This window comes from Odocoileus virginianus, chromosome 8 (assembly GCF_023699985.2).
Source record: "Odocoileus virginianus isolate 20LAN1187 ecotype Illinois chromosome 8, Ovbor_1.2, whole genome shotgun sequence".
Classification (NCBI taxonomy): domain Eukaryota; kingdom Metazoa; phylum Chordata; class Mammalia; order Artiodactyla; family Cervidae; genus Odocoileus; species Odocoileus virginianus.
The window spans coordinates 56,554,008-56,578,940 of record NC_069681.1 but is presented as its reverse complement, the minus strand read 5'-3'; the positions used below and the strand labels follow the sequence as shown (position 1 = coordinate 56,578,940).

Below are 24,933 nucleotides of genomic sequence, written 5' to 3'. Positions count from 1 at the left end.
GCTCTTAGCCAGGCCTGTGGTTGACCCCCGGGGTTCAGCCGTGAGTCAGGTATGGTCCTAGCTCTCTGCAGTCCCGCAGGAGAGATGCTTGGAGAGGCTGAGGTGGGTGCATGCTTGTGGGCTTGTTGGGGAAACAGAATGTATTGGAAATATTTTTAATGAAGCCCTTGAGTATAGCTGGCTGTACCAAATTATAATAAAAGGAGAACCTCACCCTTTAACACTCTGTCCCCAAACTATGGTATCAGATATGAGGGAGATAGATTTTGGCCGCATACACACGTTTTTCCCCCTCAGATTTTTGACCTTTTGGAAAGTGGAAGGGTGTTGGCCTGGGCAGTCCCTGGTAGATGGAGGGCGGGTGAGGAGGGCTGGCTTGGGGCCAGCGTGGATGTTTGGCCAACAGCAGTAATACCACGCTAGTTTGCCTTGCTCTTTATTTGACCTTATACTTGAAATACTTTCTTGTTCAAAGCTTTCAGAGAAACAGGGAAAGGAAAGCAGATCATGAAAGAGTGTCTTGAATTGTGCTTCACAGAAATGTCTCTCCTAGGGAGAAAATGTGTGGGGAACGTGCCTGTCCCCCAGTCACTCCCCCCCATCACACTGTGTGGTTGAGATGGATGACTGGAGGATAGGCTTGAAGCGTCTCCTTTCCTTGATCTGCTCGGGTTAAATACTTTCCAAATGTCTCTTTTAAGCCCAGTGAGATGGGTGTGTGGTTTCCAGGTGAGGCTATGGAGAAACAGTGTTAAATACCTTGACCACATTCTCATAGCTCCTAAAAGTGGAGCCAGAAGTCACACCTGGGAGGTCTGACCCCAGAGCCTGCCCTCCTGTGAGCTGCCTGGCATGGGGTCTCCTGATGGAAGCCAGAGCATCCACAGGAATTTTATTTCCCTGGTCTTTACCTTAGATATGGTACTTATTCCTTTCTAAAAAAATTTATTTATTTTTGACCATGCTGGGTCTTTGTTGCTATGCACGGGCTTTTCTCTAGTTGTGACAAGAGGGGACCACCGTCTTGTTGCAGTGAGCAGGCTTCTCATTGCAGTGGTTTCTCTTGTTGCAGCGCATGGGTTCTAGGGCACACAGGCTTCAGTAGCTGCGCCATGAGGGCTCAATAGGCGTGGCACACAGGCTTAGTTGGTCCACGCATATGGGATCTTTCCAGATCAGGGATCAAACCCGTGTCCCCTGCATTGGCAGGCAGACTCTTTACCCCTGAGCTACCAGGGAAGCCCTAGATAAGGTACTTCTTGATTGATGATTTGTACTAGTATTTTAAAATAGCCTTGAGTAAAGAAAAGATCAGACCTAGAGCTTCCTGGTTCTATGTATACCTTGAAACTGTTAGGATAAGGTGGTTACTGATGGATCTTGTTCATGGAGGGGCATTCTCGAGCCTTTGTGCCTGTTTTCTTCCTGGCCTCTGGCAGAAAGTTCAGAGTTCTGTGATTAGCACGTGTCTTCTGGTCGTTTGCTGGGTGGTGAGGCAATGATCAAAGCTGTTCCATTAAGAGTGGAAGATATCTCTGTTATACTTGACCATTTCTTGAGTATTAAACACAATATTTAATACAATATTTAAATTAGCGTAATGCACAGAGAAGTATTCAACATAGTAATTTTTCAAATTATTTATGTTTCATCTCTGTCCGTTTTTATGGTAAATTTGGGTGTCAAGGAAGGTTTAGATTCTTTGGCCTTTGTCTTTCAGAATTTTGCTGGGAAGCTTTTACATCACAGAGACTAGCGCTTAATCTCTGCACTCAGCACTTTGCAGCTTCTCTTAGTTTTTGAATCTGTGCCTTTTTTAGGTTATTGATCTATGATTATAAACAGTTCCTTTTATTGAAGTTTTAAAGAAAGTAGCTTTAAAAAGAAGCACAGTTATGAGCATCAGGGCAATTGGAGTCAAAACTGGGTGGTGTTAGTAAGCTAATGCAATTTAACTGTTAACATCGCATAGGAATTTCCTGAGCTTTTATCATTTCAGGCTTTCTCTTGCTAACTTACATTTCTGTAAGCTAAAAAGATATGTTCAGATTAGTGCTGCTGAGCATCTGTGTGCCATGCACTGTGCTAGACATTTTTACTAAAAATATTTTAATGTCCTTGTCACGTGGTGGACCCTGTCTTAAGACACTTGGGGTATGGTGATAAATAAAATCACAAAAATTCCTTTTGGATGATAAAGAGACAGATAATAAATGAACGCATTCAGTTGATGGTTATAATGCAAAAATAAAGCAGGGATGAGAGATAGGGAATGTCAGGCAGGCTGGTTGCAACTTAAATGTTGTGATCCAGCATGGCTTCATTAGGAAGCCTTTGTGGGTAACTTGGTTAAGTAAGATGATCCCTGCCCTCACGTAGCTTACAGTCTGGTGATAATTGCTGTTCAGTGAGCACTTAGCATATGGCTAGGGACTCTGCTACCCGGGTACTTTTCTGATGATTTCCTGAAATATGGGCCATTATATCCCGATCCTCCAGAAGGAAACTGAAGCTTCAAGAGTCAAATTGCCAAGATGAACATAGCTCTTGGGCCCTACATCTGATCCAAAGACCATCTGTTATGCCCGATGTCCGAATCCCCGAGCGGAAAGAGAGAAGGCTTCCAAGACAATGCAACTTGGCAAAAAAAGGGAAGTTTATTATTGACTCTCGAGCCAGGGCTTCTGCCACAACCAACGCAGTGGTGCCGGGTCAGAAAAAGCCCCGAGCCCCAGCTGTTACATAAATTTATAGGGTGAACATAAGCAGTTGGTAGCTGGCTTAAGCGGATTGGTTACATGTTTGCAAAGCAATTCTATTGGTACAAACTTTCGCGGGCTTTTGTTCAAACTTAGGCGTTCGCGGGCTTTTCCGCTTTCCCTTTGTTCCCTTTTGGGCGCCTGTTGATTGGCTGGCTCCAGGCGACCCGCTGGGGGCGGGGAATCCCACCATTTCAGGGGAAACCGAAACCCAGGTCCGGGCCACCTGCCGACAGCCCCACACCATCCTCTTTTTTTTTTTTAATTGGAATCTAATTGCTGCACATTGTTGTGTTACTCTCTGCTGTGAAAGTGGCACAGTGTGTTCACGTCAATGAGATGAATCAGCTCTTTGGTTGCATACACCCCGTCCCTCTTGGACCTGCCTCCTGCCCGCTCACCCATCTCGCCCCTCGGGGTCGTCACAGAGCGCGGGGCTGAGCTCCGTGCGCCTTAGAGCAGGCTCCCTCTAGCTACATGACAGTGTATCTATGTCAGTCCTCATCTCCCACTTGTCCCACTCTCCCTTCCCACCCTGCGTCTACGTGTCTGTTCTCTATGTCTTCATCTCTGTTCCTGCCCTGCGAATAGATCGTCTGTACCGTGCTTCTCGATTCCACATATATGCGTTCATGTACGACATTTTTCTCTTTCTGACTTAACTTCATTCTGTATGGCAGACTCTAGGTTATCCATGTTACACCATGTCAACAGTTGAAATATCTGTTAGAAGGGATTAGTCTGTTTGTAGATGGGATTTGTCTGGTTTTTGGTTCTGTTGGGCTGGCCAGCATCTTGGATGGCTCACGGAGAGGCTGCTACCATGAGCTTCCCTCAGCTCTCACGCCTGTTCTCTCTTTGAAAGGCTCTGGGGTCTTGCCCCGTGGCCACCGCAGGCGAAAGGAGCCGCCTGGTTTCCGACTTCCAAGCAATGGGATGTGTTTGTTGGGTATCAGAAGCTGGCGCCTACTGATTCCCGCAAATCATTGACTGCTTCAATTCCTGGCATTACATTTCAGCGATAGAACAGCAATTTGGCCGGCCTGTGTGTCACCATGTCCAAGAACGTGTTATAAACGCTCATGTCGGGAAAGGAATGTGAAATGCGGGAAAGGTCAGAGTGCCAAGGTCACGGTTTATTGTGAACGTTTATTCCCAAATAGGCCGTACCCTGTGTTTACAATTATTGCTTTATCATAATAAAAAGCCAATGAGAGTGTTGGATTAGAAAGCTTCAGAGAAGGCTGTGTGGAAAGGAGGTCAGGGGTTTAAGAGGGCTCTGTTGTTCCTTCTGCCCTCAGGGTGCTTATGAGAAAAGTGGGATGCTTTGCATTGAATGTTAGTAGTGTGGTGGTTTTCAGCCTAGTATATCCTTTGTGTTGAGCATTGATGGTTCTTTGTGCTTTGGTTAATGTCTGAGGTGTGTATGTTGGCCATTAATATAAAAGGAGGCTGTATATTTTACACCTTTGTTATTTTTTATTATTGCTTTCTAGTGATTTTTTTTCCCCTACTTCTCTGGAAATGTTGATTTTTTTTTTTTTTTTTTACAAGATAATTTTCTTTTTACTCAAGAGATAAGCCCTGGTTTAAGTACTTGGACTGTGAAATTTATTTGCTTTTTTGAAATATGTATCTATTTCTATATGTGTGTTTTGAGTGTACAGTTCACAAACTTTAGGTAGGCAGTGTGTTCAAGAACTAGATCAAAGATCTAGTTCAAGATCTAGTTCTATAAGAACTAGATCAAACAGATCAAAACATAAGAAATAATAAGCTCCCAGAAGTGCATCACCATTTCCCAGTCACTTCCATCCTCCCTACCGGAGTGAACACTGTCCTGAATCTTAACATCTTATCTTTGTTTTGCCTGTTTTTGTACTTGACATGAGTGGATAATACAGCCTGTGCTCTGCCTGGCTTCATTTGATCCCCAGTGTTTGTGAGATTGTACCATATGGCTGCAGGTGGTTAGTTCTTGTTACAGAATATTTCTTTGTGCAAATATTCCATAATCGATCCATTCGGCTCTTAAAGATGTTAAGTATAGCTCCAGTTCATTCTATTATGAATGGTGCATCTACAAAGGTTCTCATATGTGACTTTTGCTGAATATCTGTAAGTATTTCTTTTGGGTATATACTGAGGAGTGGAATTACTAGATTGTAGAATATGCATATATATCCAGCTTGAATAGATGCTATGAAGTGTATTCAAGTAGTTGTACCAATTGACGTTTCCACAGTAGGGTGAGAGCTCATGAATTTTATTTTTGTTATGCTGTTCTGATGGTAGACTGGAGTTGCATGTTGTTCTTAGGTTCACTTAAGTTCATGTTTGTTGTATGGGAAGGAATGATCGTAGCTGTCTTCATGGATTCTTTGAAAGCTAAGTTAAATATTTGTGTCTATTTATGAGCTCATTCTCCTCCCCTTTGTTTCCCTGTGTATATATGTTATGTGTGCATGTTTTCTATGTCTCACACACACATGGTGTGTGTGTATCTGCTCAGTCCTTCAGTTGTGTCCAACTCTTTGTAACCCCATGGACTGCAGCCCCCCAGGTTCCTCTCTCCATGAGATTTTCTGGGCAAGAATACTAGAGTGGGTTGCCATTTCCTCCTCCAGCGGATCTTCCCAACCCAAGGATTGAACCCACATTTCCATGCCTCCTGCATTGTAGGCAGAATCTTTACCTCTGAGACACCGAGAAAGCCTGTGTGTGTGTGTGTGTGTGTGTGTGTGTGTGTGTATTTTTTTTTCATAAGTATACTAGTATGACTCTTAGACTGGAAAGTTGCATTGAAGGGTATCTAGCTCAAGGTCTTGCATCTCTCCTGAACCAGCAGCGATCTTGCTTAAGTCTCTGAAAAGCACCAATAGTTTAGAGTGACCCGTTGTTAATGAACTCATGTGTTTTTGTTTTCCACACTGTGGTGACATCTGTTTCTTTAACTTTTCCCATAAATATCATGCCTTTTTACAGGCATGGGGGTGGGGGGAACTCATGATGCTTATGAAAAGTGAAAGTGAAGTCGTTCAGTTGTTTCCGACTCTTTGTGACTGACTGCATGGGCTGTAGCCTACCAGGCTTCTCCGTCCATGGGATTTTCTAGGCAAGAGTACTGGAGTGGGTTGCGATTTCCTTCTCCAGGGGATCTTCCTGACCCAGGGATCAAACCGGGGTCTCCTGCATTGCAGGCAGACACTTTACCCTCTGAGCCACCAGGGAAGCTCATGATGCTTATAATAGAGTTAAATCTCTAGGCAGAGATTCATGGCATTTAAAAAATCACACTTTTTAGCATCTGCAGGGGTTTGGTCTCTGAGCAGTTTTCTCTGGGGCACTTCAGTGAAAAACCACCATGCACAATGGAAAAGAAAACTGTGCAAAATTACTTTTGTTTTTGCCTATTTACATTTTTTGCCTTTCCTGATTGTTTTCTGCCATCACCATATGTTGATGTTTTTCCCCTTTTGGTTGAGTTTAAACATTGTTTAAAATGAAAATTTTAAAAATGCAAATAGCACATTTTATAAATCAGGCTATAATAAATGAAATTTAAAAAAGACAACCTTGCTTTTAATAGAAAACTGACCATTATATTTCGTGAAATCAATGAATATGGAAAAATCCTCTGATGGATAAAACACTCTGTAAAGTTTCTGAACTTCCAGGTGATATTAACATTCATAGAACTTTAGAATACAAGTGAGTTTTTTCCTAGTTAATAATTAACAATTTAATTCAGGTTCATAGATATTACTTAATGAATATTTTCTTTTTTCTTCTTTACAGGCAAGAAGAAACTGATAGGAGAGTGAAAAATGTAAGATACATATTTAATGGAACATTATAAATGGTTTCTTAACGTGTTCTGTAATAGGGTAGTGAGAACTAAAAATATCTATGTTCTCTGTCCTTTTTCTAATGGAATTTTTGTTAGAAACAAATTCTAAATATGCTTAAATATGGTTGAAACGTATATTATCTGATCTCATAGTATAAGAAGGTGGGTTAAATTTAGGAAGTGGGTCCTTACATGTTAGTAATGTGGTAAAGGCAGATAAGGGCTTCCCAGGTGGCGCTAATATCAAAGAACTTGCCTGTGAAATCAGGAGATGCAGGAGGTGTGGGTTTGATTCCTGAGTCAGGAAGATCCCCTGGAGGGGGCATGGAGATGCACTCCAGTATTCTTGCCTGGAGAATCCTATGTACAGAGGAGCCTGGCAGGCTATGGTCCATAGGGTTGCAAAGAGTTGGACATGATTGAAGCGACTTAGCATGCACGCAAAGGCAGATAAACAGGCTATAGGATTTTTAGGAGAGTAAGTCAGAAGCCACCAAAATCAGACTTTAAGGAGAAACACTAAATGTTTAAGAACTCTGAGGAATTAGCCAGTGTAGACATAGCTATAGTCTGCTGCATATTAGAAGAATTTCTGAAAATGTGACAGCTTTATTTAAAAACATAAGGGCTAAATATCCTTATTAGGGAAGCTGAGAACTATTGATTTTAAGTGTCTAGTCTGTAAGTTTGTTGGGAAAATATTGTCTGAAAAGTTTACTTTATGTTTTCTTCCTGTGAATTTTTTCCTGCTTCGTGGGTACTGGTAGAATGTACAAATACTTGTTGGGGGTCTAAGCGTTTGGTGTGAGAATGTGCTCAGAGAAGAATAACATTTTTGATGACCCTTCTCCTTCATGCAATTTGAAAGGAAATCTACTTTTCAACCAGAGATACATATGGTCTTTTATCTAGAGTGCTCACTTGCATTTGAGCTTGCTGTTAGTTACTTAGACTCGTCTGTTGTTTCACGGCATTTTTTTAAGGTTTTGATAACTTTGTACTGGCTGGGAAGAAAAGCACGGAGCAACCCCTGCTATAAAGGTCCCTATCTTAATTTGAAAGCGTTTGAGAATCTTCTAGGACAAGCTCTGACTAAGGTAAGGAAACTCTGTCTATGTGAGGCATTTACTCTCACTAATAGTACTTATCTTCCCCTTCCCCTATTTCTTCCATGTGCCCTCTGCCTTCTTTTACTTTTTCTACAAAATGTGGTGGCTCTGATTGGGATGGGTAGAGAGGATTGTTACTTATCTGCTGACTTCATAAGCCGCCGCCAAGGAGTGAGTAGTTCAGACCAGTTTCCAGGATATGTGATAGAGGTATAGGTATTTATTTCTTAATTTTAGGTGACTCAGTGAGAGACTCATTAACTTTGTTTCTTCAACACCTTATATAACCCAACTCTTTCTATATTCATTATGAACTCAACCTGTAAGTGCTTCAGGCTATTAAAATGTGTGTATGTTACTCAGTTTCTTTATCTTCTTGTTTTGCCATGGGTCACTATATCTCTAATGTTCTTATTCCAATATCTTCACAATTCTACCATGCTACGTCTGTTTCCTAAAGAGTAATAAATGTTGTTATGTGAAACTTGATAAGATTTTTAAGTTAGAATCTTTGGTTTTCAACACATTTCTAGTCCTTCATATTTTGGAGTCAGTGTTGCAAATTTTGAGCGTTTAAAGACTGTTTGAAGAGAGTCACGTGCCAAGGCTAACCAGAGTTGGCCAGATCCTCATTCATAAGATCAAATGGGAGAACTAATCGCCGTGGGGGGTATTTATGTAGGAGAATCTGCAGTATTCAGAAGAAAATATGTCATCAAAATAATTTATCACCATCTAATTAATAGTAGTTGCTTGATGGGTCTTTATGACCAGTAAATGATTCTGTACCCATCAGGCATTTAGCATTAGTCGCTGGCACATTGTAAGGATGTAATAAATGCTAGTTACTATGATTGGAAAATGGATGTTCTAGGCCAGGATGAAAATGATCTCTTGGCCTTATAACTACTGTCATTTTTAGTGTTGCCTAACCCCAGCCATATATATTACAGAGAGTTGAGATTATAGTCTTGAAGGTTAGAGTATTCCTTCTGGATTTTTATTTTTAAATCGTAAGGAGTTGATAATATCCTATTTAAATTCCTTAAAACAGTTAGTTAATTCAGATAATCATTGAGATCATGTCATACCTGAGCATTATACGAGGTGTTCGAGAAAGCACTCACACAACGGAGATGACCCATCCTTACCACACAATTGTTTGATGTAGACAGATGAATAAGTCAGTCAGTGCAATGGTGGAGGGCTAGGCTTGGAAGGATGAATGTGGCGGGGCTTCAAGCATGAGCAGAGTCTGCCTTACAGTTATTTCAGCTAAGAAAACATCCAGTTAAAAATACCATGGGACTTTGGCCCTTGCATTAGAGTTCTCTTTACAGCCTTTGGTTCTTTTTATGGCAGTCTGAGTCGGGTTCAGTAACCCTCATAGAGTGTGCTTAAGTGTTTCCTGCCACCAGTGTCAAAACCAGAGTGTATACACAGAGAATTTTTCATAGGTAAAGCTATAGCTGTGGTTCCATTCTATTATTATGGCAGGTGGAAAGCCATAAGAGGTATGTCAGTATATGTTTTGCATCTGTTCTCTTAAAATCAAAACCATTGTGTTCATCAAACTTTTCTCCCTTAACTAGTTATGCTTAATGGCCAGTCTAAAATATGAATAAAGAAAAAATACTTGCAGGGACTTCCCTGGTGGTCCTGTGGTTAAGAATCCACTGCCAATGCAGGGGACACAAGTTCGATTCCTGGTCTGGGAAGATTCCACATGCCATGGAGCAAGTAAGCCCATGTGCCATAATTACTGGAGCCCACGCTCCACAACAGGAGAAGCCACCACACTGAGAAGCCTGAGCACCGCAACTAGAGAGTAGCCCCCACTGGCCACAACTACTGCACAACTGAGTGCAGCAATGAAGACCCAGTGCAGCCAAAAGAAATTCAGTCAGCTGTGACCATGAGTCATCCTGTAAGTTGTAGGTGACTCACTTCAGGTGACTTGTCAGAGGAACGTCCTTGTTAGGGGGCCGGGGGAGGAACCAGGCACCAGGGCCAAACTCCAGTCCTTTTACAACTATGGTAGCACGTCATCATGAACTTTTAACACTTACGAGGTCAAGAATCATTTCCTGTCTGTTGCACTCTAAGGATTCAGCAAATATGTGTTTAAGAAACCTGATGAATCTAAGGATTTACTTAGAATTTTAAATTTTTTATTTTTTGAGAAGTATTTTGGTGGCACCAGCGTCTCCATCTGCTTGAACACAGAGTACAAGGGAGGTGCTTGCATTTGCGTGACAAGATGTCAACTCTAATTCCAGGGTGTGTGTGGCAGATAAAATATATAAAATCTCACATAAATCTATTGGACCTTATTGGCACTTAAACACTTGTCACACAATTCAACCACAAATTGACGTCCAGTCTTAACCAAAAGTATGCCTGAGACAGCTGCTAATTATTCATTGTAAACCTTTTTTCTTCAACTTTTTCCACATGTTGAAAATATTCATAATTCAAAATTGAAAGTGTAGTGTAACAAATACCCACCTGTTTTCCATCAGATTTAATCATTAAACATGTCCCATGTTGGCTTTATTTAGGTATCTATCCGTTATTTCATGTAGATTTCAGGTTGCTCACTCCTGAATACTCAGCATGCTGTTCTTAACAGTAAGAATATTCTTCAGTATACCTACAGTGTCTCCTAGACCAAAGAACATTCATGAATATTCCCCATTATTTAATACCCAGTCTATATTCAAAACATCCCAGTTGTTTCCCAACTCTGTTTCATAGCTTCTTGTCTAAATAATGATTTAATGAAAGGTTCACATATTACGTTTGGTTGTTAAAGAACCTAGGAATTCTTATCTCTGTGTTAGTATCATTATCTGAAAATAACATTTCTCATTTTACTGTTAAGTAACAAAATTACCTCTACTGTATTAAAAAATTATAGAGTTGCTAACTGTTCACTGATTATTATGTATTAGGACTATGCTAAAGGCTTTATAAATTCTACTGAAATGCTAATTTTTAAAAGTCCAATTGTATTTTGCTATTAACTTTCTTAGAGGAAAGTTAGTTAAAAATGCTTATTTTAGTAAGTTCTATATGATTTACAAACCTATGGTTAATAACATTTACTTTATTTCTAAATAACTCTTATAGGAGCCAAACAAATATTTCATCTAGATACAGGGGAAATGTATTATATATCAGCAAACAAGTCCGCTTTCCTTGGTTCAGATCTAATTTTGTAACCAGTGAGCTTTCCTTGGTTCAGATCTAGTTTTGGAATCAGTGAAAATAGACAAGTTTGTGAAGTGTATACCTGCTATTCTTACCCCTCTCTCTTTTAAAACTTTTCTTTTTGTTGAAGAACTTTGTTGTGGTTTTTTTGTTGTTGTTGTTCAGTAGAAATGACCCCTAATATTTCCTGGAGGTAGGCTGAATGCAATCTTATTCTCTTCTCCTTTTGAATATCAAAATTAAGGTTGACTTTTCTCTTTGCCTCCTTTTATGTTTATTGCCAGAAAACTGTATGATTTTAGCTCTTGAATGTTACTCTAATTATTAGTTGTTCTTTGATTGAAAATTTCCTCATTATTAAATAGATTCTGTTACCTTAATAAGTAATACTGGGTACCTCCATGTTGTCACATGAGTGCTAAAGTGTTAAGTCATGGGAAGACATTTACAGATTTATGTTCTGATTTCTATCAAATTTTTTTCTGACATTTCACTGGGAAATCTCATTGCCTCATCTAATCAGAGATAGCATGACTTGAGCTATGCAAACAAAGACGCCATAACTGATGACATTCTTGGAAGTTTTTGCTCACTTACTATTTCCGAACAAATGTCCTTTAGGCACTTGAAGAGTCCAGCTGCCTGAAGAGGAGTGGGAGGGACAGTGGTTACAGCGACATCTGGGGCCCCGAGCGCGGGGAGCTTCTGGCTTCTCCAGGCAACTGTAAGCGGGAGGACTCGTTTGAGAGCTTGGACTCTTTGGGATCAAGGTCGTTCACAAGCTGCTCCTCTGATATCACGTTGAGGGGGGCACGTGAAGGTGAGTTGCATTTTGGACTTGATAGTTTATTTTTATTTCTTAATGTATTGACAGAAAACTGGCAATGGGAGAGAGTAGAAAAATGGAGGGAAAATTACTGAGACAAAAACTTCACCAGGAAGTATTTATCGTGGAGACTGGAATAGAACTGAGGGTGTCCTGTCTTTCCTTTCTTCCTTATGTCTCTCCTTCCTTCCTTTTCTCTCTCTCTTTTTCTGTCTCTCTTGTTCCTTCCTCACTGTATTGCCCCTTGAGGGGTGATAGTTTCACTTTTAAAAAAAATCTGTTTTTGGAGGGGATTAGGGCAGCAGTAAAGAATCTGCCTGCCAATTCAGGAGACGTGGGTTCAATCCCTGGAACAGAAAGATCCCTGGAGAAGAAATGGCAACCCACTCCAGGATTCTTGCCTGGGAAATCCCATGGACAGAGGAGCCTGGAGGGCTCCTGTCCATGGATCCTAAGAGAGTCAGACACAACTGCATGACTAAACCACAAGGGAAGAGACAGTTAACTATGACCTATTTGATCAGCAATAGTCTATCCTATTTCTTTTCCTCCGTATTCAGGTTTAACAATCTCTGCCTCTGAGGCCTAATAATTGATATATCTAGACATAAAAAAGAAAGTAAATAAGATTCTGTAAAAGTGTGTTCTAATTCCTGAATAACTTCCTTTCTTCCCTTTTCTTTTCGGCAAAAGATAAAAAGAAAAAAACTTCTAAGAAAAAACAGAAAAATATTTTAATAATTATCTCTACCCAAGAAAAGAAGTGATTGATATCTGTCTTGATAGAATATCATGCTAAACTTTGGTTGATTAAGGAGCAACACTGGCATTGTGTTAGAAAATATCTTTTGCTTCTGTCATGGTCAAAGTCAACCCAGAACAAGTATGAAAGGAACATGTTAATGAAAGTCATTCTGTTATGAGAAGGACTTTTCTTTCAAAATCCCAATGTAAAATTCATTATTTAAATACAAGTCTTTTTCCTATGGCTGTTGGGTAGTGTCGTAAGTTTCTGACTGTAAACCTCTTGTGATTCAAATTTGATTATATTGAAACCATACGTGGTTTCTTGAACTATTTCTGTGCTTCCACCAGCAACGTGAAAATATTGAGAGTCCTGGTTGTGAGTTTGCGCTGGATTGTTAGAGATTTCACTTTGCTTGTTTATTTTGATTATAGTTTTATTTTAAATGTTTTCCTGCTTTTATTATAAAACATTTTCAAACATCAGAAAAGTTGGAAGAAGTTTACATGCCTACCTATGTAACTGCTGGGCTTTCTCAGTGGCACTAGTGGTAAAGAACCTGCCTGCCAATGCAGGAAACATAGAGACATGGGTTTAATCCCTGGTTCGGGAAGATCCCTTAGAGGAGGGCTTGGCAATGCATTCCAGTATTCTTGCCTGGACAATCCCATGGACAGGGCAACCTAGTAGGCCATAGTCCATTACAGTCCCAAAGAGTTGGATAGGACTGAAGTGACTTAGCATGTGCGTACCTGCCACCTAGTTCTATCATAACATTTACCATGCTTGCTTTATTACACACCAAGCTCTTGTTCTCTAGGCGTTAATTATCCATTTTCTTTTTCAAGGCACTTCAGAATACATTACACTTGTTTCTAAATGCTTTAGCATGCAATCATGAGCTAGAATTCACCTTTTATTACTACTGTTTTCTTAATTAAATTTACATAAAAGCAGTGTATACTGAACTTGTTTTTCCAGAGTAAAATGAATCAGCAAATATTATAAATCCAAATTATTTAGCTTTTTGAATAGTGATAGCTTTTAAAAATTTGAAAAGTGAATGGGATGGGGGAAGGAGAGGATGGGACAAATTGAGAGAGTAGCATTGACATAGATACACTCCCATGTGTAAAATAAATAGCTAGTGGGAAGCTGCTGTATAGCACAGGGAACTCAGCTCCATGCTCTGTGATGACCTAGAGGGTGGGATGGGGGGGTAGGAGGGATGCTCAAGAGGGAGGGGATATATATGTACACACACACACACACACACACACACACACACACTCTCTCTCTCTCTCTCTCTCTCTCTCTCTCTCTCTCTTTTCTTATGGGCTTCCCACATGACTAAAGCGACTTCACATGCATGGACTTCCCAGGTGGCGCTGGTGGTAAAGAACCTGCCTGCCAATGCAGGAGACGCATCCCATTCCAGTATTCTTGCCTGGAGAATTCCATGGAAAGAGGAGCCTGGCGGGCTACAGTCCATGGGGTCTCAAAGTCTCAGACACAACTGAAGGGACTGAGCATGCACACATATATACTTACAGTTGATTCATGTTGTTCTACAGCAGAAACTAACATAACACTATAAAGCAATTATCTTTCTAGAAAAAATAAAAATATTAAAATTCAAAAACATATTAACAACAAAGAAAAGTGAATGGCTATTTAAGTTAACCTTTTTAATTACTGCTGTATTTGTTGGCTCTTTGTGATCTCGGTGCAACATTTTCATAGCCCAGATGACTCTTAAGATAGTTTTAAGGAAACAAATCTGAGTTCATAATTCATCTGAGTGATTAAAGCTATGAATGCAGAGGTTGAAATTCTCAACCTACTATATTACTTTGGACTGGTCTGAAGAACCTAACACGTGCTTTGTTTGGATTTATATCTGGCCAACAATAATAAACCCTGGAGAAGGGAAGGGCTACCTACTCCAGTATTCTGGCCTGGAGAAGTCCATGGACTGTGTATGTGTAGTCCATGGGGTCACAAAGAGTCAGACACAACTGAGCGACTTTCACTTCACAACAATAATAAAAGGGACATGCGTTGAAGGCGTGTGGGGAGTTTATAGCCTCTGGTCAGTTCCCATGCAGTGGTTCAGTGGTGTGAGCCTTCTCCACAGACTCTTGCTGGGCTGGGTGCCTGGTCCCTGTGACGAAAAGCAGAGGGTTACTGTCATGCTGCTCTCTGATCTTGGGAAAGGAGATGCAGACCTTGTTTGAAGAGGGTGGTAGTGAAGACTTGGTAATTAAAACTAAGGAAGGAAAAAAAATCCTGGGAGCCCTCCAGGATGATAAAACTTCTTTTTTTTTTTTGATCATTCTGTTGAAATTCTGCTACCTACACCAGATTGTAATCCCAAATTGATGATCAATAATATTGATGATAAGATAAATATTTTTAGGTTAATAAATTTCAGAGTCATATTCCTAGGTTTTATAGGAAGCCTCTGTTGACGGACAGAAAGAAGTGCAATCTAAAGGCTGAGAATTATGTTTTGTTTAGCAGACTTACTGAGGACTTAGCCCTGAAGACAACCTCTCAGATAGCTCTGAGGGACTGCTTTGAAGAGGTAAGGGAGGAGCCAGGATATATAGGAGTTTCTGCTAAGAGTCGGACATGACTGAGCGACTTCACTTTCACTTTTCACTTTCATGCATTGGAGAAGGAAATGGCCACCTGCTCCAGTGTTCTTGCCTGGAGAGTCCCAGGGACGGGGGAGCCGGGTGGGCTGCTGCCTGTGGGGTCGCACAGACTCAGTCACGACTGAAGTGACTTAGCAGCAGCAATCAAAAAACAAAAAAGCCCCAAAACATCCAGGTAGTCAGAACATCAAAAGATTACCATTAAAGAAAAACCAGACATCTCCGGTTATGAATTTCAAGCTTTTCTATGTATAAGAAGATGCTTGGACCGAGCTCACTGAAATCATTCCTTTGAAATGCACCTTCCCTACTGACTCAGACAGCAGAGAGTCTACCTGCAATGCAGGAGACCCAGGTTCAATTCCTGGGTTGGGAAGATCCCCTGGAGAAGAAAATGCCTACCCACTCCAGTATTTTTGTCTAGAGAATCCAATGGACAGAGGAACCTGGCGGGCTAGTGTCCATGGAGTCACAAAGAGTTGGACACAATAGAGTGACTAATACCTTCAACGCTCGCACTTAACTACCTAGGGCTAGTATCCTGTTTTTATCCACCCTGAAGCCTCTCAGGGCACACAGTCATGGATGGCTGCAGTGGCTGATGGCTTGATGCCTGAAACATCCTTTGTTTATTGATGGGACAGGTGATCATTTTCATCCATATCTCTTGCCGTATCAAGAATATTTGCCTACTCTCCAGCATACTGTAGTGGACTAAAAACTATTAACTTAAAAAATTTCCAAAGCAGAACAGTTTTTATATTTAAAATTTTACATGTACAAAATTTTAGTAAGAATCTTGACATTTCTCTCTTACTTACAAAAATTGTTTTCATTTTGGAGGCAGTAAAACCAAAGCACCAGATTATTGACTATTAATATTTCCGGTGATACCTAGTTTCCCTGTTCTGGTCTCAAGGTCTCCTAGCTGTGTGTTCAACTGCTTCCTGTAGGGTTCTCTCAGTGTTACTCACTGTAGACTCCTGCCAGCCAGGGAAGAGGGGACAGACTGCCTTTGGCTCAGGTTAACCTGGAGGTGTTCTTTTGCTAAGAGCAGGTGACTCCCAGGTCCTTAGCTACCAATCTACCGAGGACTGTGGCATTTGCAACTTTCCTTCACAAACACACAGAGGCAGGAAAAAAAGGGCAGCAAGGGAGACGGCTCAGCTGTATCTATAATGTTTTGTACCTTCATTTCTTCCCATGTATTTAAAAGGACAGACTGGCTTTTTGTTTTGTTTTGTTTTGAGAACAGAGTAGTATTTGTAGTTATCTGACCTTGAGGTGTATCAAACTATATTTTTTCAGATATATGCATAAATGATATTGAATCAAAATAGAAGGTTCCCCATATTTCTGTGACCACTGTCAGAAAATGCCTTGAGTTCTGTGGTCTCTTAATATTCCTTTAGGACTTTAGGAGTCATTTGGTCCAACCGCGTATGTTACGTGTGATTCTTGCTCATAAGGGTCTCATAAGTATCTGTCAAACTTCTTTGTGATCATGTGCTTTTTGCATCTTTTCTTTGTCTTTCTTGGTCTCTGGCCTCACAGAAATTTTGGATGATGACACAGTTTATTTTAAATGACTGAGGTTCCCTTGAAGTCTGTTCAGATCTCATGTTAGGCATCTTTGATTCTGTGGCTGCACTATATCTACATGTATTCCATCAAGAGATTTTACAAAAAATCATGAGAAGATTGAGTAGAAAAGGGGTTCGGCCATAAACTGGAACTTTTTCTGCTTAGAATGTGTACCATTCTAAGAATGGAAGAGGGTACTGTGTGTACCTCCAGTTTGCAAAGCAAGTTCCTCCTAATGGGTCTTATCACAACTTCGTGACAAATTTCTAAAAATATTCCCCACAGTGAGCAGTAGAGCCCTGGGTTTCCAAGGGAAAGACAAAGCAGGCAGGCTGTGTGGGTTTCAGTTAGATGAAAAATCTGGAGACTAAAGCAAATTCCTGTGCCTTTTTTTTTTGTTGTTGCTAATAGGTTGTGAAAGTGACACAGATTCTGAATTTACATTCAAAATGCAGGACCATAATAAAGATGATATGTCCTATAGAAGGATTTCGGCTATTGAACCCAAGTCTGCCTTACCCTTCAATCGCTTTTTACCCAACAAAAGTAGACAGCCGTCGTACGTGCCGGCACCCTTGAGGAAGAAAAAGCTGGACAAAAATGAGGATAACAGACGAAGCTGGGCAAGCGCCGTCTACACAGAAGCAGATGGAACGTTTCCAAGGTACTGGGATGCAAGCTGATTACTGAGTTTTAAAATTCATTCGGCTTGGGGAATTTGCTGGGATATTTAAATTTGGTAAAAGGAATAATTCTTAAACTGTATTTCATAGATGACATAAAACTTCATTGATGAGAATCTTTCTTTTTCTTACCTGTGTTTTTAGTCATCCACATCTTGAAGAGGTTTCTTCCGTTTTAGAATGTCAGCATATGATTTGCCGGTTCTTTTTTTAGGTGCGTGCCTTTAACTCATGGTTGTCTTTCAGCTTCCTGGATGACTTACATTGTTCACTGTGACTCTGCAGTGTTGCTTGTTTCCATTTTTTAAAAATCTGTGTTGATGGAGCTCAGTGAACACAAAAAGAATTCTTTAATTTCCCATCAAATCAGCAGAGCAGAGCGTGATTTTTCGAATCCAGCTTCCTATCTGACGGAGGTGTATGGTTCTGAAAGTGGATCCGACTCGGAGGAGGAACGGAGGCTGCCGGATGTAGTTTGGGATGACTTAGCCAACCGTAGATTCCAAGTGAAAAAGAGGCCTGAGAGTTTCATCTCTCCTAAATCTTGTTCACCCATCTTTTCTCCTGCTGACCCATTAACCACTGGGCTGTACAAACTGACGAGGTCAGAAAAATTTCTCCTGGATCGGAATGCCTATTGTGCTATTGATTTTTAATACATAAAGTAACACTCCAGATGGTTTGCGATTTGTCTCTCTCTTTTAACACATTTTATAAGTGTCTCTAGCCCTTCTGTATCAAACTCTTCTCTAATTAAAATGAGATGCTGTTATAATGCCTTAACTTTGTTGTAGGGTCTGGAATGATGAGAATGATGAGAATGGAAACAAATTGGCTGCATTCACAGTGTGAACTTTGTGAGACAGAAAGCATGCCTCTTGTGTTCTGTGTCACAAATTGCTCACGCAGTGTCTTAACTGGTTGGATGTTTTGAACAGTAACGAGAGGAGAACTTGGGGCACAAACGTGGAGAACTGGCCAACAGTACAAGAAACTTCAGACTCCTCTTGTTATTTGGAAGAGAACGAAGACAAGAGAAGTGTTCCCAACACTGTAAAGGATGATCTTTACGTGCGAAAGCTAAGCCCAGTCATGCCAAGCCCAGGGAATGCTTTTGATCAGTTTCTTCCCAAATGCTGGATCCCAGAGGATGTGAACTGGAAACGAATAAAAAGGGAAACTTACAAACCGTGGTATAAAGAATTTCAGGGATTCAGGTTTGTCTTTGTGCATGTTTCTTTCATTCCAGTGTCCATTCAGTACCCTAACTGGGTGCATTCTCTGTGGGCATTTTATGAGAGAGATTAATTTCCCTCCAACATCTGTAAATGTGCTCACTGGAAAAAAAAAAAAACACTTTGACTTTAGACTTTAGGATCTGGATTTTAAAAAGTCTTCTATACAGCCAGAGCTGGAGAGTATTTTTAGTTACATCATTCTTTGTTGTCTTTTCTTTCCTTTCTCTGTGTTACTCCAAGTAGAAGGAATTCAGACTCTGACGATGAGGATTCAGGCTCTGACAGAAGCTCCACCATTTTTAGTAGAATACAAAAAGCAGATCCTAGGCTAGACAGCAACTGTCAAAGACGTTCACTGTTGCTGGAACTGGCTACCAAACGGGCCAGAAACTCCTGGGACCCCCATGCAGCCAGGAGAACCCGTGGTGCTTCAGATGAGCCCAGGTGTACCTGCCTGCATGAACCCGCCTGCTTGGAGTCCAGCCTGTGATACGTGCCAACTTCCACTGCCCCATTAACTGCTGACCGTGATGAGCTGAATCATGGCCGCTCACTCACTTAATACTGAGATATGAAAGCGTAACATATAACATCATGCTTTCTGTGCAAGCGTGTGAGCTTGAAAGTCTAATAGGATTAAATATTCTTTAGCTCAATCATGTTCAATAGTACAGTTACATGTGGCATCATCAGTTCTTGTTGAACCATTTAAAAAGGCTTTTTAGACTGCTGACCTAATTATACAGCTGTGCTATGTGTGGAGTTGTGGAGAAAGGAAATAACCTATAGACAGACACTGGGACAGGCAAGACTGGTGAGAAAACGCAAAGAAGAAATTCATCAGAGCTTTTTAAACAAAGCTTCAGAGCGCTGAATTTAATTTCTGCTGACCACCTGTGCCTCTTGCATAAAGTGTTTATTGCTCAGCTCTGGAAGCCTTTCAAGATCGTTGCTGCTTCTCCGGGAAGGGAGTCAGGCCGTTGTAGCTGATGGGATGAGGAAGGGTGGATGGAGCACTGTGTGTGTCGGGCAGCTTCACTGTCTTCCCACTCTAGCGCCATCCCTTGGCCTCAGTGATATCCGCCTTTCCTGAGAAGTAGACTCTGCTCTAATTTCATTAAATGGTATCATGGGCGATGGCATTAAATGCTGGTGTTACTTCCCAGCTAGAATCCCTCCCATGGCCCTCTTAAATAATTCACACACAGGGACTGGCTAGTTAGTTGGTCTGCTGCTAATTACCTTTTCTCCCCAAACTTAATAAGATTCTTCCTTGCTTTTTCTTTCCTATGCTTCAGTCAGTTTTTATTGCTTCAGGCCCTCCAGACATATTCTGATGACATCTTGTCTTCTGAAACAAATATCAAAATCGACCCCACGGCTGGCCCCCGGCTTATAACACGCAGAAGGAACCTCTCTTATGCACCAGGGTGTGGACCAGGAGATGCCCTGGAGATGCCAGTCCTGGATCCCGACTTAGAGAATGACGACTTCTTTGTCAGAAAGACCAGGGCTTTCCACGCAAACCCGTGTGTTCTCCGGGCTTTCGAAGACTTAAGAAGGCTGTCTGGGCAAGACGATCCCATAGAGCGAGATATAATCCTGCAGTGTAGGGAAGGGGAACTTGTCCTTCCGGACCTCGAAAAAGATGATATGATTGTTCGCCGCATTCCAGCGCAGAAGACAGAGGTGCCTCTGTCAGGAGGCCCTGATAGATACCAGCCAGTCCCGTTCCCCGAGCCCTGGATGCTTCCTCCAGAAATTCAAGCAAAATTTCTCTGTGTGCTTGAAAGGACATGCCCCTCGAAGGAAAAAAGCACTAGTTGTAGAGTGTTAGTTCCTTCCTGTAGGCAGAAGAAAGATGACATGTTGGCTCGTAAGATCCAGTCTTGGAAGCTGGGGACCTCGGTCCCTCCCATCAGTTTCACCCCTGGTCCCTGCAGCGAGGCGGACTTACAGAAGTGGGAGTCCATCCGAGAGGCCAGCAGGCTTAGGCACCGGAAGCGGCTGATGGTGGAGAGGTCAGAGTGTGTTTCTGCAAGGATTATGCTTGTCGTGGATGGTCTTGTGTGACTTCCCTTGTGTGAGAAAGTAGCATCAGATTGCCCGACTCTGCATGTCATGAGCTGTTTTGAAGCATCCTGTTAAAGCATTGATTTTGCTTTGAGAAAAATCAGATCTAGTTGTTGTGTGGAAAAAGTGCAATTCCATATTTGCACGTCTCAAAATCACTCCTCTGAGACCTGTTTAAGAAGGTGTGTATCCTCAAACAGTGCCCTTGGCCTGGAGGGAAGACTATGATATGCTTCTGCCATATGACGTTTCATAAAGCTGTTTTCTGATTATATTTACAAGACTTTTATTCTCACGTCCAGGCATTTCTGAAACACTCTGCTTGTAGTCTGGTTTTATCTGTTTCTTGTATTTCAGAGTACATGATTTTTGGTGTAAAAATTTCCCTTAAAAATATGGCATTGCAAGTTTCATCTAACTTGATTTTGATGTCTGATTTTGACCCAGGCTTCTTAGACTATTGACGTGCGACTTTTTACATTGATGGTTTAAAGTTCAGTGCAAATTTTATTACAGTGCATGAATGTTATTTGCTGTCTGCTACACTTTACATGTATGTAATTATGGCCATTTTGATAATGAGTCTGCATTTATGTGTTATGCAACTTGCCGTTTTGATGAATGTTCAGTTTGTGGAACTTTGGGATGGACAAATAATGGGTTAAATGAAATTAGTAGACCTAAATCTAACTTCTTATTAGTTCCTGGCACAGGAAGTTTTTTGTTTGTTTGTTTCCTAAATGAATTTGTTCATTTGGTTCAAAGGAAAACAGGAAATTCTTTATCTTGATCTGAATTCCTTGAGATATGAGATCAATGAGAATTTGAGACATGATCAAGAATGTGATTGAAGAAGCAACCTTTTGAGATTTGTCCATCTCTAATTAGACTCTTGAAGATGTTGAATATTTAGAAACTAACACAACTAGAAAAACATGACTTAATTTTTGGTTTTCTGATTTCTTAGACTCTTTCAAAAGATTTATGGTGAGAGCGGGTAAGTTTTATGGTTCACAGTAAAAAAAAATCTACACATTGCTTGTCCTTTGTGTGGTATGTCATTGCATTTCTATCCTGGCATGACACTACATGGGGATGTCTGTGCTGTGCATGAGACCTAAAACAGGGAAATTTTTCCTAATTCTGCAACTAAATGGTCATATTTCTGTCTGAGTACCCAGTGCATGCAATGCTGTATGACAGCAATATTTTGTTTATTAGAAGTTGAAAATTCAAATCCTGTTTTTTTTTTTCCCTCTAAGGAGTTGATTAAAAGTCACAAAAACACATGCCTGAGATTAGGTTTATTTATTTTGGTATCTGATAGCTACATAGGCCCAACCTCTCATTTCTGGATGTTGAAGCCCAAATAACTATATTTTAGAAAATCTTCAATGGAAAAAATATATTGGTATTTACTTTGAGTTTAGAAGGCATGCGGTTGGCATTATCTGTGTACTCTTAGTTCAAGGAGAGCTTCCTTAGTTGGGATGCTGAGTGGCATTATTTTCCCTCAGTAAGATTTGGAAACATTTTCAAGATTCCTGACTAGGGTCAGGAATTTTGTAACATAGCTGTGTTATAAAGCCAAATCAGACTTCCAAAGCTGCAAAAAATTAAAATATTGGTAGTTTCCATGTAAGCTACAAGGATTATACTTAAAACTGTTCCCAGTTTTTTTCTGTAGTTGACCCTCTGTATCTGGGAATGCAGCTCCCAGAACAAGTCCTCTTGGATATAAAGGAGTTGATTGTTGTGTCATTTGACTCTGTCACCTGGCAGACATAAAATATTATACAAACAACCTTCTGGAAATATTTCCCATTTTTCGAATAGCAAAATTAAAATAAATACTTTCTAACTTTTCATATGCACTAGCAGTGTAGACTCATTCACTTATTCTGCTTAGGGCAGAATACTCAGGTGACTACATCTTAATATTTTATGTCAACTTTCTGTAACGTTGTGAACCCAACTGCTAATAGTTTTTGATCAAGAAGAAAATTGAAGTATGACAAATATTTTCATCTGCCTAAGCCTTAGGAGCTAAGTATCTTCCCCTACTAGAACTTACTTCATCTCAAAGGTTCTCTAATTTTGATAGTTTTGGATAATTTTGAGAGTGTGGAGATCTAGCTGCTGCTGCTGCTATTAAGTCGCGTCAGTCGTGTCTGACTCTGTGCAACCCCACAGACAGCAGCCCACCAGGCTCCGTGGAGATCTTAGAAGTTACTAAAATCGCTTGTTGAGTAGCTCAGTCCTGTCTGACTCTTTGTGACCCCATGGACTGCAGCATGCCAGGCCTCTCTGTCCCTCACATCTCCCAGAGTTTGCTCTCATGTCCAACCATCTCATCCTCTGTCACCGCCTTCTCCTCCTGCCCTCAATCTTTCCCAGCATCAGGGTCTTTTCCAAGAGTCAGCTCTTTGCATTAGGTGGCCAAATTATTGGAGCTTTAGCTTTAACATCAGTCCTTCCAATGAATATTCAGGGTTGATTTCCTTTATGATAGGGAACTAAAATCAACTAAATCAACTAAAATCACTATATAAAGCAATCTAGCCATTCTAGATGTCAAGGGTGTGATGGCACAATGAGCCACTAATTGCCAGTAGTTCTCAGCCACTAATGTTAAAAATCAAGCTCTAAGCATGCTTTCAGTAGGCCTTGCAAAGGCATGTTATCTCCTATCTGGTTCCTCATGTGTGCTTAAAACATCTCCATCAGGAGGGTGTACGAGGCAATTTTTAGCATGACACTTGAGCATCTGCTAATCTCGATTCGTCATGGGAAAGCTGTTTTGATAAAAAATCTTTACAAACACTTTGAGTGATAACTTTCAGAAGAATTTTCATTGGTAAATAAGACTTTATAATGTAAGCAGGTGGTTTTTCTTAAAGGAAATGGTAATACACTGAGTCCAAGTACTTGATGGAAATGTAAACCTGTACAGCTGTTCCAGTGACTGTACGTGTTCCCCCTTAGGGAGACATTGTGTGACTGGTTTAAGAAAAGAAGAGAGAGACCCAAATGCCTCAGCAAGCTAAGGATTTTTTTGGGCCCTAGCCAGCAGCAGCAAATGCCTTCTGTAGACTGTTTCAAGATTGTTGCTTGCATAGTACACTATTTGTTTTAAATGCTGTTCCCCATGCAGCTAACTGCCAGGGTAACACCAATAAAGCGAGGTTATCTATAAATGGAGACCAATGAATAATGCATGACTTGTTGAATAATGGAAAGTAATACAGATAGGTCTTCAGAAAACTCAGGTGCATTTTAGACCACTTGCAATCAAAAATCTATTATTTGGGATTAAAAAATTTTCTCTGTTACCAGTTTTTTCTTAAGTTGATCTGCAATGAAAACAAAAATTTAAATTGAATTGAGTATAGACTTTTAGTCTAGAATTTGTCTCATGTTTATAAATATGTTTGTGAATGATTATAAACATGAAACAAGTGATATTTCTGGGTGGTATTTCTCTGGACATCTTGCTTGCTTTCCAGTGTGGAATACCTCCCTGGAAAAATCATTATTGCTCAGTAGCCTGTGATGGAAAATAACTGCCTGTAACATGAACGCTTTCTTTTTGGTGAGAACCAAAGAGTTAAAGAGAAATGCGCAGCACCCTTTCCAGCCTCAGATGGTTTATTTCTGGCTTGCTTTTTAATTTGGCATTGAACACTTGTCACTTTATTTTTAGTAAGATGCTTTGTGTGTGGCTGTCATTTTCTCACGTGTGCTTTTGTGTTGCATGACTTGTCATATGGTTCCATGACATTTGAAAATTTGGTTATGATGCCTCTTGGCAGAAGCTGTTAATGGCAAAGAAATTTGTAATGGTATATAGCTGTAATTTTGTAATGTGGTTAATTAAGCCATGGCATCTACTGCCAGTATCAACAGGAAATGAACATTGATTCAAGGTGAAGTTATAATCAAAGACAACTAAGACTTGTATTTTACTTACGGGTTTTGGCCAAAAAAAAATTCTGGAGAACTGTAAGGGCACCTGGACTTCCCTGATGGCTCAGTGGTGAAAATATCTGCCTGCAATGCCGGGGACCTAGGTTCGACCCCTGGGTTGGGAAGATCCCCTGGAGAGGGACATGGCAACCCACTCCAGTATTCTTGCCTGGGAAATCCCATGGACAGAGAAGTCTGGTGGGCTGCAGTCCATGGGGTTGCGGAGA

At 40.7% G+C, this 24,933-nt stretch overlaps 1 protein-coding gene across 6 annotated transcripts in view; it reads left to right on the top strand.

The window, feature by feature from the left end:
• LMO7 (LIM domain 7) overlaps positions 1-24,933 on the top strand; it is a 211,163-nt gene that overhangs the window by 140,019 nt on the left and 46,211 nt on the right. For 2 of the 6 annotated variants that reach the window (XM_070471555.1, XM_070471554.1), the window contains 7 exons: positions 6,558-6,588; positions 7,593-7,706; positions 11,553-11,751; positions 17,158-17,410; positions 18,368-18,646; positions 19,966-20,688; positions 21,708-21,737. In XM_070471555.1, the coding sequence (XP_070327656.1) occupies positions 6,558-6,588; positions 7,593-7,706; positions 11,553-11,751; positions 17,158-17,410; positions 18,368-18,646; positions 19,966-20,688; positions 21,708-21,737 (1,629 nt within the window). Of the gene's footprint in view, positions 1-6,557; positions 6,589-7,592; positions 7,707-11,552; positions 11,752-17,157; positions 17,411-18,367; positions 18,647-18,910; positions 19,112-19,965; positions 20,689-21,707; positions 21,738-24,933 lie in introns of all 6 variants that reach the window. The other 4 variants (XM_070471559.1, XM_070471557.1, XM_070471556.1 and 1 more) reach the window with 3 other exon arrangements.